The sequence below is a fragment of the Hyalella azteca genome, unplaced genomic scaffold (genome assembly GCF_000764305.2).
Source record: "Hyalella azteca isolate HAZT.00-mixed unplaced genomic scaffold, Hazt_2.0.2 contig8051, whole genome shotgun sequence".
Taxonomy (NCBI): domain Eukaryota; kingdom Metazoa; phylum Arthropoda; class Malacostraca; order Amphipoda; family Hyalellidae; genus Hyalella; species Hyalella azteca.
In genome coordinates, this window is record NW_025938157.1 from 27,157 (window position 1) to 43,717 (window position 16,561).

Here is a 16,561-nt window from a genome sequence, read left to right on the forward strand (position 1 = left end):
GACGCAGTTGCTTACCGCTGCTATACGAGTACTCAACATTATCAGCTTTTCAAATGTGCCATGTAATTTCCGACGTGCTTTGCATCTGCCGGCGTCCCCAGAAAGTGTCTCAAGATGTCCAAAATGAAAGTAATTTTTTGCGGCGCTGAAATTCGTGATTGCTGCTATTAGTAAATGGATAGAAATCTGATGTATATCGGTTTAGTTCTTCTTGCAGGCTATTTTTGATCGCGATGTGTCATGAAACGTTAGCCTTAGTCACTTTAAAATGTATTCATGATTTAACAGTCGTTTACATAGATTTTAAGTAATTTTGAAATCTAGTTCGTTGAGTTTTTACGAACTTTACGCGGACATTGGAGTAATTTTGTAAGCGTTCAATAGGAAATTATTACACATCCCCACGATATGTTGAAGGTGAGAACCGTGACAGAATCATCAAATTAAAAAAATACGAAAATATAATTCATCATTGAACTTAAACTGTCGAAAGGAGACGAGTCTTAAACGCTACCAATAAAAATGAATTAAGTCAAACTCAGAGGCAAGTCAGCAAGCCATTTGTAAGAATGACTTACTTCTGGTTCGTTTTAAACTATAAATAAAAACTTTAAAAAAGTTGTAAAAGTCTATACGCACAAAGTTTATAAAATACAAGTGTAATTATCAGAAAAAAGTTGTCTAAAGTTGATTTTATTGTTTATTTGAAGGCTTTCGTTCTTTATAACCTGCATGAGAGAAATTAATTTTTGGGATTTTGCACATGGTATTGAATGGTGTGTAAGGTTGCCATGTAAGAATACAGAAAACAACTCTTGAATAAACTTCCTGAACTGAATAATACGATCTTTAATTGTACATTGTTGCGTATTACCTTTGTTTAACACAAGAGAATAAAGAAAATGTTAAATATAAGTTACAATGAATAAATTGTAACTTACCAACTCCCCTCTTAACCTACCAACTCCCCTGTTAATCGCAAAACCCACAGCAACGCGCGTTGCAGTGAACGTTCCACTTCGCCTACAGGAATTAAAACTAATGATCAGTTCTCCGCGGCAGTTGAAGAGGTCGGCAATTGGCTTGTTTGGAGCCTCGCTCTGTCGAGTGTAGGCAATTGATATGCCTTAATTGTCATAGATACGCGAGTCTGGCGTAGATATGCCGTGTCATAGATACGCGAGTCTGGCGTAGATATGCCGTGTCAAAGATACGCGAGTCTGGCGTAGATATGCCGTGTCATAGATACGCGAGTCTGGCGTAGATATGCCGTGTCATAGATACGCGAGTCTGGCGTAAGGCGCTAAATCAATACGGGAACATTTTTCTTTCCACGTTTCTTTACGCCCAGCATTTTGATTTTCTCAGTTGGGATTCCGAAAATGATTTTTAATGAGGATTTATAAAATTTAGTTACTTTTTGGATAATGATAAACTTATAGTAAAGTTTTTTCAATGATATCATAATTTTCTTCTTGTAAGTTATTGTTTTCCATTACACCAGAAACTGTATATTAATTTTGATCCTCGTATTGAGCTAAACTTGAATTATTACTTCGAGTATAAAAATTCAACAATTCAATTTCGACAATTCTAGCACGAGAGCTCGGGGACAATTCTTTAAAGATGAAAAATTCGTTATAAAAATTAAGATCACTTGATTGCTTGAATTGCATGTTTATCAAGAATTTAAAAGCAAAGAAAACAGCTAAAAAAGTCACCATTTCTTAAGCGAGTAAACATTTCGGAGTGCAGCTCTATCGTCAGTTCAAAAACCTAATACACAATTACAAACAATTAGCAAACTAAAATTCACATTGAAGATATTAAAACAATCAACAATCTTTCTTTCTTTAGACAACTTAACAATCTTTATTTATGATAAGTTATCTAATAAAATTTTGATTGAAAACAGTATTCAAGTTCGACTAGCAACTTTGTACATTATTTATTTTTTTTAGCTGAAAATGAGGACTTAAACAGGATTAGAATGAAGAATTTAACTTTATTTTTTAATAAAACCGAAAAAAGGATTCAAAATTGCATTCTTATTTATTGAATTTTATTTGATATGAACTGGAATTTTTAGTTAAAAATTGTCCTTCATTAATTAATTTTAGTGACCAAGATGGCAATTTCAGGTAATGAAACTTGTAGACCATTGAGAGAATATTGCTCAGGTAAGTAAATAAATAGTTACAACTAACAAGGGTGGGTTTAATATCAATGAATTGAATTAAAAATGTTCGTAAAAGCTGGAAACTTGTGCAGGAGAAAAGATTCAGATTTGAAGCAAAACGAATGGCAGGGTAGACCAGAGGGAATCTGTACAAGTTTGTAACAGGGAACGTAAATGGCAAGGGAGAATTTCAAATTGAAATTTGTGCTAGCAAAAAAGTCGGTGTTGAAGCGGAGAACATCAATAGGGTTATTTTCGAGCGACAGCTGGGAGATATGTGCGTTCGACCAATGAATGGAATTAGGGACAACTTAGTTGATAAATTTATAAATAAGTTGTCACTAATTCCAATGAATGGAATTAGTGACAACTTAGGGATAAAGATAAGGATAAATTGACGGATTTTACACCTCTACGAGTTAGGTTCAGGGCACACAGGTCTCTGGAAAACAGATTGAAACAATTAGAATTATTACAATTAAGAAGGTCAAGGGTCAGGGAGATCTAATAGACAAATAAACAGAAGGATCTTACCTGATCCTATAGCAATACCAGGTTACACGGGAGCCAAGGGAGACAATTCACAGTTAGTTATGAAGGGCATTTATACATTATGTTTAGGACGATGAATATTAAACTTATCGCTAAATAAACTTTAGATTATTAAACTATTGGTAGTCGTTTCATCGCATGAAAATTACTTGCGCGTGCTTCTTTACTAGAATTATACCTAGCATTTTTTGCGCATACGTATCGTGAAAAACTCCATCACCGCAACTTACTTCGCCCGAAATTCTGTTCTATCCTACTCAGAATTCTTTCTATTTTGAGTTACTCCACCTGAATCCTACATAAGTAAAAGAATCTCACTGATATTCTCGCGTGAGTTTGGACTATTTTAATAAACATTTATCTGGCGAAAAAATCGTCAGGGCTTGATGAAAATATTCTGCGAAACTTAAATTAGTCATAAGCTATAGAGAATTATTGCATTCAATAAAGTCATTAGAACAAAATTCTTATTGACTTACTTGTCATATTCATATGCATTTGGAGACCCAATTTCAAATTTTTAGTGCAGTAAAATTTTTTCCCTTTCAAGATTTTATTAGCGTCCCTGAGGACATTTTCAAGATCCTTGACAGATTATTTGTTAACTTGAAACTCATATTAGACCATATTTGGGGAGTCATCTATAGGAGATAATTGTGTATGGTGAAGTTTTGTGTACGTCGTCTTTATCATCTAATATTTGCTTTACTTACTCTATACTTTAATGCCTTAACAAGGTGAATTATTGCATCTCATAATAAAAAAATTCCGGTAGGAAGAAATTGTTCAGTGTTAAGAGGTGTTAAAGCAGATGAATTTATTTGTTTAGCAAAATTTTATGAAGTCAATATTGATTTTTGCGCATTAAGCCAACTTTCTCAAGGAAGTAATCTCGCTTTTCATTTCATGCTCGGCATGTCACTTTGGATTAAAAAAAAGCTCTCCAAGAGATTGACAATCCCAGAGAAACTCTCGGAGTCATAGCACGCCTGAAAAAAAAAAAACAGTGCAAAACCGACACCAAGAGCTATGTTTTCCGATGGCCTTGTCGCTCTCGAGCTCCCGATACACACGAAGAAACGTGAGCCCCGAGTAAAGAAACAAAATAAGCAGCTATAAAAGAATGTTGAGGTATGAGTTGCTCACCCGTTCCAGTCCAGAATTGTCGGCATTCCAGGAGATGACTGGAATGCCGAGGTATCCAGCGAGCTGGAAGAAGTACTGGACCGAGGCAGTTGAGCGGCCAAATTTCTCGTTGTTGAAGAGATACATGATAGCGGACACGTTGCGCGGCAGAAATTCCTTGCAGATCGTGTCTAGGATCTCTGAAAAGTATAAGGATTATGTCAGTTGTTATATTTTAGTGCAAGACGGCCATTACCAATTTAGGTGAAAAACTGTAAGAAGTCACAATGCCAGAAATAGTTAGCTGCGTATTTCATTGAAAAAAAATGAAATGGTTAGAATNGTGTATACCATCGTAAGGAAGTGGAATGGTTTAAGGCAGTAGATTCGTGGAATCGTTTTGTCTATCCAATGGGGAATTCAGTCTTGAATGGTAAATGATGTTACGTATAGTTTCTTGGTTTCATTTAACATTTTGGTTTCATTACGTATAGTTTCTTGGTTTCATTTTCTTGGTAAATGATGTTACGTATAGTTTCTTGGTTTCAGTTATGTATAGTTTCTTGGTTTATTCATTTATAGTTTCATTTACGTATAGTTTCTTGGTTTCATTATTAAAATGTGGGTGCGACGCTGTGCGAATTGTTAGAGCTGCACTAAAAAGAGTCGGATAGCTGAGCTACACCGGACACAGTAGGGTGTGGCGGGTGTTACAGGTGTATTAAACAACTGGGAGCATCAGTTGCTTTGGGGCAGCAGCTCGTCTCTTGCCAGTCTCTGAACTCACAGTGCTCGATTGTCTCTTGCCAGCCCTGAACTCGCAGAACTCATGTCTTGCCAGTCCCGAACTTGCAGTGCATGTCTCTTGCCAGCCCCGAACTCGCAGTGCTAATGTCTTGCCAGCCCCGAACTCGCAGTGCTAATGTCTTACCAGCCCCGAACTCGCAGTGCTAATGTCTTGCCAGCCCCGAACTCGCAGTGCTAATGTCTTACCAGCCCCGAACTCGCAGTGCTTGTCTCTTGCCAGCCCCGAACTCGCAGAGTGCTCGTGTCTTGTCAGCAGAGTTCGTTTCATTATTCGATCCCCAAAAATGTTTAATGTTTCGAGTCCCAAAATTATATGTCAGCTTTTTCATTTCTGTAGCATGGGCTCCTAAATCCACGAATAAAGTTTTAATAGGAAGTAAATTTTCAAATTTCACGAAAAGACCAAATTGTTCTACGTTCCTAAATTTTCAGCGTTCCCCTGTATACCAAATGGCGTATTCCTTTTGTAATAGTCAGCCTAAGTCTTTTGTAATAGTCAGCCTATTCCTTTTGTAATGGTCATCTCTCCAGCAACTGACTCGTTGCATTAGGCTTGAGGCTAGGCAGTTAATCAAGAATTCTCATGCATTATTCTCTTATCACAGAACACGGTAGACAAGGCAACCAATGGTTCATGAATGCGACAAGGCATTTCTAAGGCAAGGTCTTGCTTGCAACCGGTCGGAATTAGGCCGCATAATGTTCAAACGCCACGATGAAATGGCATCAAATTGGTGCCGTTTCCCGGAGGCACTCACAGAGAGGCAAAAAAGAGGCGTGAGAATAGGTGTTTTTTATTATTATGTGATCCTCAAATTGCAGTAGACTAGGTTGGCAACGGTCAGAGAACGATCGTCTGAAATTCCAGTTTTCTTCTGTCAACAAGTTAGTTGGGATTGAGAAGAGCATTACTAAAATTACATAGCAATCAATGAAAAAGTATCACGACTGGCTGGCAGTGCAAATATAAAAACATACGCCATATATGGCTAATAAGCGACCATTCAACCCAAATGCTTGGAAACTTGACTCATGGAGCTATTAGAGGCAACAACGGTTACGTGCACAAGCATCTTGCACAAATTTTTTAGGGAAGGGATTTGCTTTTTTGGCTAGTTCCAGGACTTGGAAGCGATCTTCTGAGGCATGCATTACCATATATTAGACGAGTATGAGAGCAATCTCGACAAGAGCTTCTCTATCCACAATGAATCTCTTCTTTCAGAGATTTATGTGTTAACAAAATTTTGATTTGGCCATAACGGAATAAAATGTATTATAATGATCCAAGCAGTAAATGGTATATGGGTTAAATATTTGACCGCATAAAGACGATAATTTTTAATGTAGTAAGTGCAGGCTGCATGACATAACTTAAAATAAATTGTATATCACACTGTGGAGCTAACGATTGAAGTTCGTATTTCCACGGCAGTTTTTTAACAGTGGAAAACGCATGCAAAAATAAAACTTTTTACGATAGCTATCAACTAGTGCTGTTTTTGTTCGATGTAGAGCGAAGTGCCGCATTCAAGTCAGAATTTTATTTAAAATAATGCAATGGAAAGCAAACCTAGGATTTAACAAGCTATCAAATATGACATCGCTTTCAATCGTTATGAGTATGGAATGGCGGTCGAAAAATTTCACTGATAACATTGATCTAAAGTTTGAAAAACCTTGACTATTGAGTCCTCTCAAGTCCTAAACCTGCACAAATAATGTAAAAATGTTCCAGAAGCTGAATCAGAGATAAATATGCTAACGAAGTAATTAAAGTTGAGAGATTGTGCTTCGATCTTCAGAAACCGAAGGCAAACTTGACCCGAACTCCCAAAACTGATCTGATGTTTACCAGGAATTTAAAAGCAAAGAAAACAGCCAGAATATTAACCATTTCTTAAGAATGAAAACGTTTGCATTCTTAAGAAATGGTTAATATTCTGGCTGTTTTCTTTGCTTTTAAATTCCTGGTAAACTTGCGACTTAAGCAATCTAGTAATTTTTGTGATCTGATGTTGGTCGGGAGGCAATCAGGGTCAAGAGCTTGTGCTGGTGCATTATAACTTGGTGTCATTGCCTGTGATGAGCTCATCAGGGAAGTTGGTAGAGCAATAAAGTGTTTGCTGGCCCAGATGGCGGTGCCGTGGGTATCACGACAGCGAGTGATGGATGCATGCGCTGGTCGATCGCTGTGTGCCGTAGACGATCGAGTCGCAGTGGTCCTAAACATCTGCCACTTGAGCTTTATTTAGCAGTGAATGTGGACAGAAAAGTAACTAATTACATCCCATACAGTTCCATGATATATTTTACAGAAAATCTAGGGAATATTTTGTTCCTTGGTCATTACTATTTACTTTACTATTTACATTTATATTTACTTTACTATTTACATTTACATTTACTTTACTATTTACATTACCACATTTACATTACTATTTACATTATTAATGCAGGAAACTAAAAATGCAGATAAACTTATGACTCATGCAAACGCAATATAAAAATAATTTATTTCAGTTAATGAAATATCCATATATTTACGAAATTATTCAAATTCTTGATTTGATGTAAAAGAATTGTTAACATCATTCAATTCGCAACGATGGAGGTACAACATTAGTATAATAAAAAATATCAAACAATATCGAAATATGCAAATTTCCGCGGAACCTACTCTTTAAGAGGTTTTCAAAGCATTCAGTAATTTTCTTATCCATCGACTTCCACCACCGCTACTTTCGACGTCTTCTCATTAAAATCCACGGAAACTAAATTGAATTTCAGAGTCGTTCAAAGCTCAGCGACCAGCCTAAGGAAAATTCAATGAAGCCTTCACGTTGATTATTTTCTTATCGATCGGTCTGCTTGGAGCGCATAAAATATATAATTAAATTTCAAGAAAATGCTCCACGAACAAAATATCAGAAACTCACTTATTAATAATCAAGTTTTACACATTATTCGTACCTTAATTTGTCTCTCTGAAGAAATAAACATACATAGGTATGATATATATTCTGATATGAAATCAATTTTCGAAAGAATTTTTCTCATTAATGTAATATATTTTTTACTTTTTGCTATGTATTTGTCTGATCTGACTAACTATTTTACACGTGAAAACCAGAAGGAATTTCCCAGCGATATAGAAGCGGATTACGGTTAGTAAGTTTTGAAAAGATTACTGGCGGGATTCATTGTGATTCATTCATTGTATTACAGAGTGGGCATTGCGCCGTGCCTACGAAATAATCAAATTTGTATTAAATTAGCAGATAAAGAAATAATGGTGAACTAATTACGACCGTAAAATGTTCTAAAAATAAGCATGAAAATGAGCATAGACCGACGTTGATCGAGCAGCCTTGGAACTATTTTAATCTTCAAGACGAGGGAAATTTTTCAACCAACAGAAAATTAATGCATGAACTAAAACAGTTGCAAAAACTTATGAAATTGCCAACCAAGCCCCCCCCCCCAAAGAATTAACAACACTTCTGCTTCCAATAACGTTTAGTTTGTTGGACCTGAACTTAACTACAAAACCTTTGCAGCACATACAGTATAGGTAAAAGTTTGTATTTCACTGATCCATATAATCCCACGTCGCCAGAGAAACAAATTCTTATTTCTACACTGAAATATTGAATATCAAAAACATTCAAGATTATGAGAATTTGTGTTTGTAAATAAACAATATTATTACATAGAAATACTCTTTTGTGTGTGGAGCTGGTTCAGGATACCAGGCTTTTGGTTCACTCGTTTTCCATTCCACTCTCTGCCCGCGAGAAGTTTATGTTACGGTTGTGCTCAGTAAATTGGCGGGTGAAGGTTGTTAAAAATATTCATAGCCTCTGCCATACACCTGTCGAGTTTCTGGTAAAAAATACTAAAAGAACACGACGGAATTTGTGAGAAAGGCGTACTCCAGCATCCGGCTGAAGCTCGGAGAAAATCTTGATCAACGCATACCGGCCATACGTTAATTACGAGGGTAGAAAAAATTTAGTCAAATGGTCACAAGAAAAGGAAATATCATAAGGACATTCTTTATACTGGGCTAGTTCCATGTGTTATGATGTCATCTAATGAACATAATTTGGTTGAACTGAAAAATTGGGTGTGCGGGAGGAGATGAATTGCGTATTTATAATAAAGTTGTCAAAATCAGCACAAACGACCCAAGCTTATGGACGAACTTTCGAATATTTTACTATAGGTAGGTTCGGGTTATTAGCTTCTCATTTAATGGTAGGTAATTCTAATAAAATAGAAGTTTCTTTTAATGAAAATATTGCTGAAAGTTGGTGACGCACTTATGCTGGCAGTAAATTGGCTTAAAATAATTACGTCGCCCCCGTCACAACAACAAACAATCGCCCTTTCTCCCCGAACCCATCCAGTAAGTCATGCGCAGCAACGTTAACGGACAGTCATTCTGAAACCCATTTACGACATTCGAAATCAATTTTGAGAGTCCAGCATGAGACCAATAACTGGTTTACGGAGGAGCGCTTCGTGCGACGAGTTCCTTCGATGATTCTATGGTCGGGGCTGAATGGGCAATTGTGGTGGCTGCGTCTACATCATTTTTGCCGGCCAAATTGGGCCTATGATCGACCTTCGATAGGAGCAAGAAAGGAGGCCTCCGACCGCAAAACAAGACACTTTCCGCGGCGCAGTCAGCTAAAAATCTATTGTGGCGAGACGGCCACTTATCCTCCAGCGATTTCTCGCGGATTAACGGAAAATCCTATAGTTTGTGTAATCTCATCATGTGGCTTGATTTCCATGTTACTTGAATCTGAGTCACTCACACGTTCAAATCGCCTTAATGTTTGTGTTTAAACGAGATAATAACAGTGCAAGTGGATAACAATTTATCAAAACCCAACCATAACTTGTTTTCACATGATGTGGTTTTTCACATGAAAATATTATCTTTAACATTTTATCCCATTTGCCTTTAGTTTGTAATGTGATTTTTGGCTCCTCGTGTTTAGTTAGCAACGCAATGTCAAAACACAGAATACAGTCTACCAATTTCTTCCCATGCTTGTAGGCAGAGATACGGTAAGATGTCGGGTAAGTTGCCCTGCTATCACGAAAAGCTTGAGCATCGCATCAAGATTCGGAAATCGTACAACTGCTGGAGGCAGAGTAGTCGATTGGTCCCGTATATTTGGAGGATATCCTGAACGCTTGAACAACACGCATGTCTGTAAGTCGTATTACGGCAAAGCCTGAACACTGTGGACTGTGCAGCAGAAACGCTGACCTTGGAGTATCAAAACTGTGAATATCTTCATTTATGACGAACCAGTTTCAAACGCGGTTGGTTTGCTTAAAACAATGGGAGAGGCTACGGTATAATTGTTAACAAAAACTGGTATATAATTTTTTTAAATTTAGACTGCTAAATTGATTATAACGGAACAGCAATGTTAAAAAGTTTTATACAAATTAATTTGCAGCTCACTGGTTTTTCCATCAATAGAAATACAATTATAGGCTATCAACCATGTTTAAATCTCTGTAATATGTGCTCAGGAAACAGACTTCGAGCACAAAACTATCGGCGGAATCAATTCGATGGCAAGATCGGAACAAATTTCTTTACAACTTTTATTATTCAAATATTTTGACACAGAGTTTGAGAATCTTCCACAGAGTTTCAGTCAAGTGGGAGAGCTTGAACTAATTAATACTCAAGTTTATCATGAAAACCCACGCTACCACTCCCATTGTTTCCTTTGTTTCCTTTCCCATTATTGTCTTGTCTCCTTAAGTGCTTGTTTATTTCTGCTGAACGCATAAACCAACAGAGAAGTGAAACGCTGAGGCTATAATACTTCCAGAAATTTTAGGAACGTCTGTCGATTGCATTAATTTTAGTGTAAACCCCAAAAACAGAACATCAAAGTTGATCTCAGTAAATTTGCATGCTGTACGGTATTTTACAATTATTTTTTGGTTGAAAAATTATCCAGTTGCAATATGATATGGTCCAAAATGGCCCTGCTGTGGCCCTTACTATTCGAGTTAAATGCAATTTGTTTTAATTAAACTTTTCAATTGTTATTTACGAGAAACGGAGGAAGATGAATCTTACAACGTATTTTAAACTCAAACTTGGGTCCTGGACTTGAATTGAAAGTTTTTGAAACTAAAATAATTCATGTTGAAACTGTCAGCCACTTTCCATTCCATATTAAAAAATTAAAACTAACTTTCGTAACAATTTGGAATTATATAAATGTGGCAGTAAGAAAATGTCGAGGAAAATCACGCTGCTCAACACTGAATGTAATCCTCATTGAATTGATCCTAATTTTTTCCTAATTGGAGGGCAAAAAATTAGTTTCAAAGTTATAAAATAATTTATATTGATATATTGATAGTTGATGCACCGCAGAAACGTAACACGACTGATTCTGGAAGGGGTATTGTCACTGGATATTTCTTTCCGCGTCTCATTAAATTAATAATGTTAAACAGTGAATACTCAAATTATTTAAGAGCTATTTAGTGGTGATCAGTATATCACATTCACAAGTGATGCACAATTTTACGTGCAAGCAGAGTTTATCGACGGGGAAGTTATGCTGCAAAAATAAATCATTAAATATAGCATATTTGTTCTTCGTTATAGATTTATTGTTTCTTATTGTTATAGCTCATTGGTTCCTTGAATTTTCAGAGATGATATTCCAGAAGTGAACTCATAAACGAACTGCCGTGAGATTCTGTTAATAAATTAAAAATATATTCGACCCTCTGAATAAACATCTCAACGAAGAACTAGAAAATATGCGCTGGCAACTAATTTAAAACTGGACGAGTACTTCATATTTCTTCTTTCCAAGGTGTGTCACAAGGACAATTTTGTCGGAATGATTATACTTTAAAACTCAACTAATCTTGAAGCGGAGGTCCTTTGTCCTGCTATGACAACAGTTCTTAGCCGAAACGTTGAACTTAACGCCTTAAGTGTTATGGTACCCGGCAAAGTTGCTAAATATAAACTCACTACAAATGCATGAAAGGAGTTATTTCTGTTAGCCGTATCTTCAATCAGAAAGCGAGAAATATCCTAATGGAGACCTACATTTATTCAGTACACTAAACAATGGCTGCCATCATTAACACCCTCTCTCAATTTCCAGACAATCTTCCTGCCTTAAAAAAATAAGGCTCTGGGAAATTTTTATTCTTTTGGCGCGGACGTCAGGCAGCGACGTAGAACAACTCAGACGCGGTGAAAGGCGCTTTTCGAGGAACTTTGGGACGGCGATTGTCCTTTTGTCGCAGAGCTAATTCCCTTCTTCAGCTCTCGCCTAAAGGACCTCTAATCACTACGCCCAAAAGTTTCCTCGGCCCAGAACTCAACCTTTGAATGCGAAGTCCTGGTTCTGGCAAAGAATGGACGTGACCGATTTTTTTTCGGTACGGAGAAGACCAATGAGCTTCGGGGACATTTGGGAAAATTTTAAGTCAGCGATATTTAAATGTGTTGGCATTTTTCATGAGTTGGTTAAACATAGTTAATTATGGCGCGAAAATGACAGATTTGTTTTAGTCAAGACGACCGATATGTTCGAAATTATAATCGTGATTATTATGAGCATTTAAACATCGTAGCGGCCTCTGAAATAGTAAGTTAATGAAGCCGAAGCTATTTAACGAATCTCACTGGTTTACGAACTGAAAGGAAGCCTCAATACTGATTACTCTTACTGATGCATGATGATGTCCTTTTTAGTCTTACCTACAATTAGCACCATATTCACGAATGAAACATATCTACATAGATAGCTTTAAAATTATTATAAAAAAAATTTAACAGAAGTACGACTCACTAGTGGGCGAAGAGCTGGGCGGTAGTGTGCTCATTATGACCTTGTCTGGAGTGAAGTCATAATATTTGAGCAGGTCGCTGTTCTTGTTCTCGTCCCTGAACCTGTCGACAGCCATCCTGACCTCATGCAGGTACTTGCGCTTCCTGAAGAGGGACGCGGGCAGCACGATGCCCACCGTCAGGGGCAGGCGAGATCCATGTGGGGGGAAAGGTGGGTCCTCCGATGTCACCGAGCTTGTTGGCGCCGTGCTGGTAGCTATCTGAGCGATGCATGTAAGTCAAATAAGGTTAGCGCGCTTATTAAAATATGATATAAACAATATGAAATATTTCTGAAGTAGTTTACGTCAACTATAACAATTGAAATATGGAATTTAGATGCGGGTATGGAGTCTTGTCAGAAAATTTGCATACTTAATAACTGAAAGCCGTGATACTTCTTGTATCCAAAACGTTATGCGTTTTAAAGCAAAATTTTTTGTTCCTAAAAATTTGAAGTTACGTATGATTAATTTACCCGCCATTGTGCGTGCTAGCAAAATTATTTTGTTTGAAATAATCTACATATTATTCTAGCCAGGAATTTGAAAGCAAAGACAGTACCAGTAATACCACTAGCTAGTTGATTGTATATGTGTTTCTAGGACTTATGAACTGACGATGGAGCTGGACTCCGAAACGTTTTCTCTTATTAAGAAATGTTGAATTTTTGTGTTATTTTCTTTGCTTTTAAATTCCTGTTTAAGTTGCAATTTAAGCAAACATGAGATATTAATAATTATTCCAGCCCAAACGTAGGTGGGCCTTAATACAGAATAATTGTGGTCTGCCCCAGGGCTTCTCTGCGAGGTCTCTAGAGTTATGGAAGAAACTTCAGCATTCGTTTTGAAACTAAAACGAATTCTGAGGTAATCTTACATGGCTTGAGAAGTTTACAGAATAAAAAGGTTGTTCGTCACTTGCATGTCTTTATTTATGCGTCGAATGTCGTTTAACTTTGTCGGACTCTTTGAAGTTCCCGATAAAGTTTATAATTGGGAGTTTTGCTGACTAAATATACATCACATTCTTCCAAGCGCTTCCGTGGGAATGAAGGAGACAATGGAGAGACAACCGAGTGCAATGAGAAGACGAAAACAAAAACGTGGTAAAGGAAGACAGTTGTAATTGGGAGTTATTCGGACTATATATACATTCTACTCTCCCAAGCGCTTCCGTGGGAAGGAAGAAGACAATGGAGAGACAACCGAGTGCAATGAAAAGACGAAAACCAAAACGTGGTGAGGGAAGAGAGTTGTAAGAAGGGCGTGGCACGAGAAAGCGAGGGAGAGTTAGAGAGAAACTTGGCTCGGGGGGAAAGTGGGTAAGCTAGAGGTGGTGGAGGAGGGAGCGATCAGCTGAAAGTGGGATAGATCCAAGATAAAGTTGAGAGGGTTAAGTGGGGGTTTTAAATGGAATATAACTTGGTAAAGGGAAAATTAATAACGTAGGCGAGAGCGGAATAGTTGGAGTGGTAGTGGTAATCATAAATCATATGTGGTGGTACGTAAGAGTATATTAAAAAATGAGGAAGGATGCTTATAGGGAGAGCCATAGTGGAGTGGTAGCTGTCGTATAGTGCGAGCAGAGAGATCGAAAATGAACGGTAATGCGAGAGTGGAAATTTGAGTGAGCTGGAGTGACTGTGGCAGAGGGAGAGTGAATAAAAAGGATACTTCTTTGAAGACTTTGCTCCTGCGGTCGTGGATGCTCTGGTTCCCGACGATTATGCCTTGGCCGCGCCTCTTGCCGAAGATGCTGGGACTGGCCGAGCCAAGGGCCGCGATGCGGTCCTGCTGGAGGAGCTGTAGCAGCGCCAGCAGCAGCACCGCACTCTCACCACACCGCCACAGCCAAGCTGACATCGTCTGTTGGGGCGCTGCAACGAACAAACTAACATGAGGAATTTTTAATTTTTACCTTGTGGCCTTCAATTAAAGGGGAGTTTGGCTGCAGAATTGCGTTACTGGTTCAAAACAAGTTACCTAAACACAAATACGGGCCTCCGTTGTAAACGCTACTCTCAATAGAAGCAATGATTCGAAAAACCAAAAACGTTTGAGACTATTAAAAAAGCTTGTAAGTAAGATTTCGCGACAAAAGAGCAGTTTCTCGTCAAAAAAGATAGAAATAAATAGGAAGAGAAAAATTGCTTTACAGTAGAATCCAGTTTTGCATCAGTATTTCGGATTTTAGGCAAATGGTGTATATGAAGCCAAGAATCGATCAACGTAGGACAACTGGTGCTAATGAAATGATCATCAACAACATGCTCAATAATATAATAACAGTCAAAAATGTATGATACTATAATATATAATATACTAGTAGTCCATAATAATAATAATAGTCAATAACATCCCTAATAAAACATCGTTTCAATAGCACCCTTTTGAGAGTCCAAGGTCAATCGTAAAACAGTAAATGTTTTACGAATGTAACTAACTGTGAAAACAAAGTTCGTTTACGAGAAAAGTTACTGTGTTGTATATAAAAACACAAACAACTACGTACCTATGTAGAAGTACAAATAAACACATACATGTATCACATCATAAATAATGAATAAACTGGCTCTCAATGGCCACGAAATCAACGTGCTGACAACGCATAAACAGTAATTTACGAAAGAGACATTTCCCTTGCTTCTGCTTGTAAATGAATGCAATGCCTGGCATAAATCTATGTTCTCCAGAACGGTATCGGTATAGAGTTCTCATGCTGCCACAGCCGATGCAGAACCTTGGTCCCGCTGGAGTTCTGCCAGCGCTAAGGAATGAAGTCAGGAATGAAGTCAGGAACACATCTCAAGCAAGTGACATGTCAGACAGCTGTGAGACCATTGCCAGCTTTGCTGGCTTCGTCAATCTTTCCACTTCTACATACTGTAGAATACTGCACTTACAGTAGGAAAATAAAGTGAGTCGTATTGTCCTAATAGTGATATACTGTCTACACGTGGCAATGATTAATTGTTTTTTTTTTTGCCTTGCCAAATTGCACTCTCTACACGTAGCAATGATAGGCTTTTTTTTGTGGAACCAAACTGTTTCCTACTTGGAATATGTCTCACACATTTCTATGAGTTATATACGTGATTATGAGTTGCAACGGCGAGGCCACGCTTGGTTTGCTCGGCCGAGGCAGTAATTTGTCAAATACGACAAACGATTTACGTTTCCACGTGAATTCTTGTATTGAAGAGAATGCAGAAGTAAAATTCCGCTTCTATATTGAAGTAAAAGTGTCCTTAAACGTAACATGTTGAGTGTATAAAATGTTTAAATAAACTTTCTTTAATATACTCTTGTTATGTTTACAACATGTTAACAGAAGATTTTAGCAAAGGCGGATATGTTATTTTTTCAAGTATTGCCGTGGCTATTACCAGATGTATAAAGTTTTCATACATAATTATGTATAAATGAATACTACGCTGAAATTTTTAACCCATAAACATTCGAATTTGATCAAAACTTCTTTGTGATCTCGAGGAATCGCTTTAAAGGTAGTTCGGATCAGCATTGAAACTTTCGCGTCTGATAGCTCATGTGTAAGCAATAATCCAGGACAGCTTCTATTTCCCTGACTACACGAAACGCGACTGTGTAAAGTAACAATTAAATGTCTGCTCGTTGATCACGCTGAAAGTTTGAAAACTGAATACGATACGCGAGGTTTAAGTTCCTATTAATGGGTTACGTTAGATGCCACCAAGCTCTGAATGGTTTCCGAGATTCTCAGAATCTCTGACAAATCAAAATATTCCTGACAAGCCAAGGTGTGTTATAAAATCTCTGTATTTCGCGTTTTAACAGCTTTACGTGTTAACAGCAACGCAAATGAATTAACATCTTTCACGATCGCTTACCCGAGTTCTTTTCATCCTAATAATATTTCTTAACGTAGTTTTTGTCAACTGCCTCGATAATTAACCTCGAAAGCCTTATTTACATACTTAAGACCTTCAAATGCCGATCATATTCTAAAAC

The 16,561-nt window shown here is 37.5% G+C and overlaps 1 protein-coding gene across 1 annotated transcript in view; it reads right to left on the reverse strand.

The window, feature by feature from the left end:
* Window positions 1-14,434, reverse strand: part of LOC108666117 (glutamate receptor ionotropic, NMDA 2B) — a gene marked incomplete at its 3' end in the record, with an annotated part of 40,239 nt that extends 25,805 nt beyond the window's left edge. Inside the window, 4 exon segments of the mRNA XM_047881469.1 lie at window positions 2,714-2,719; window positions 3,878-4,056; window positions 12,532-12,790; window positions 14,246-14,434. Coding sequence (XP_047737425.1) covers window positions 2,714-2,719; window positions 3,878-4,056; window positions 12,532-12,790; window positions 14,246-14,434 — 633 coding nt within the window.
* Between the last annotated feature and the right edge of the window lie 2,127 nt (window positions 14,435-16,561).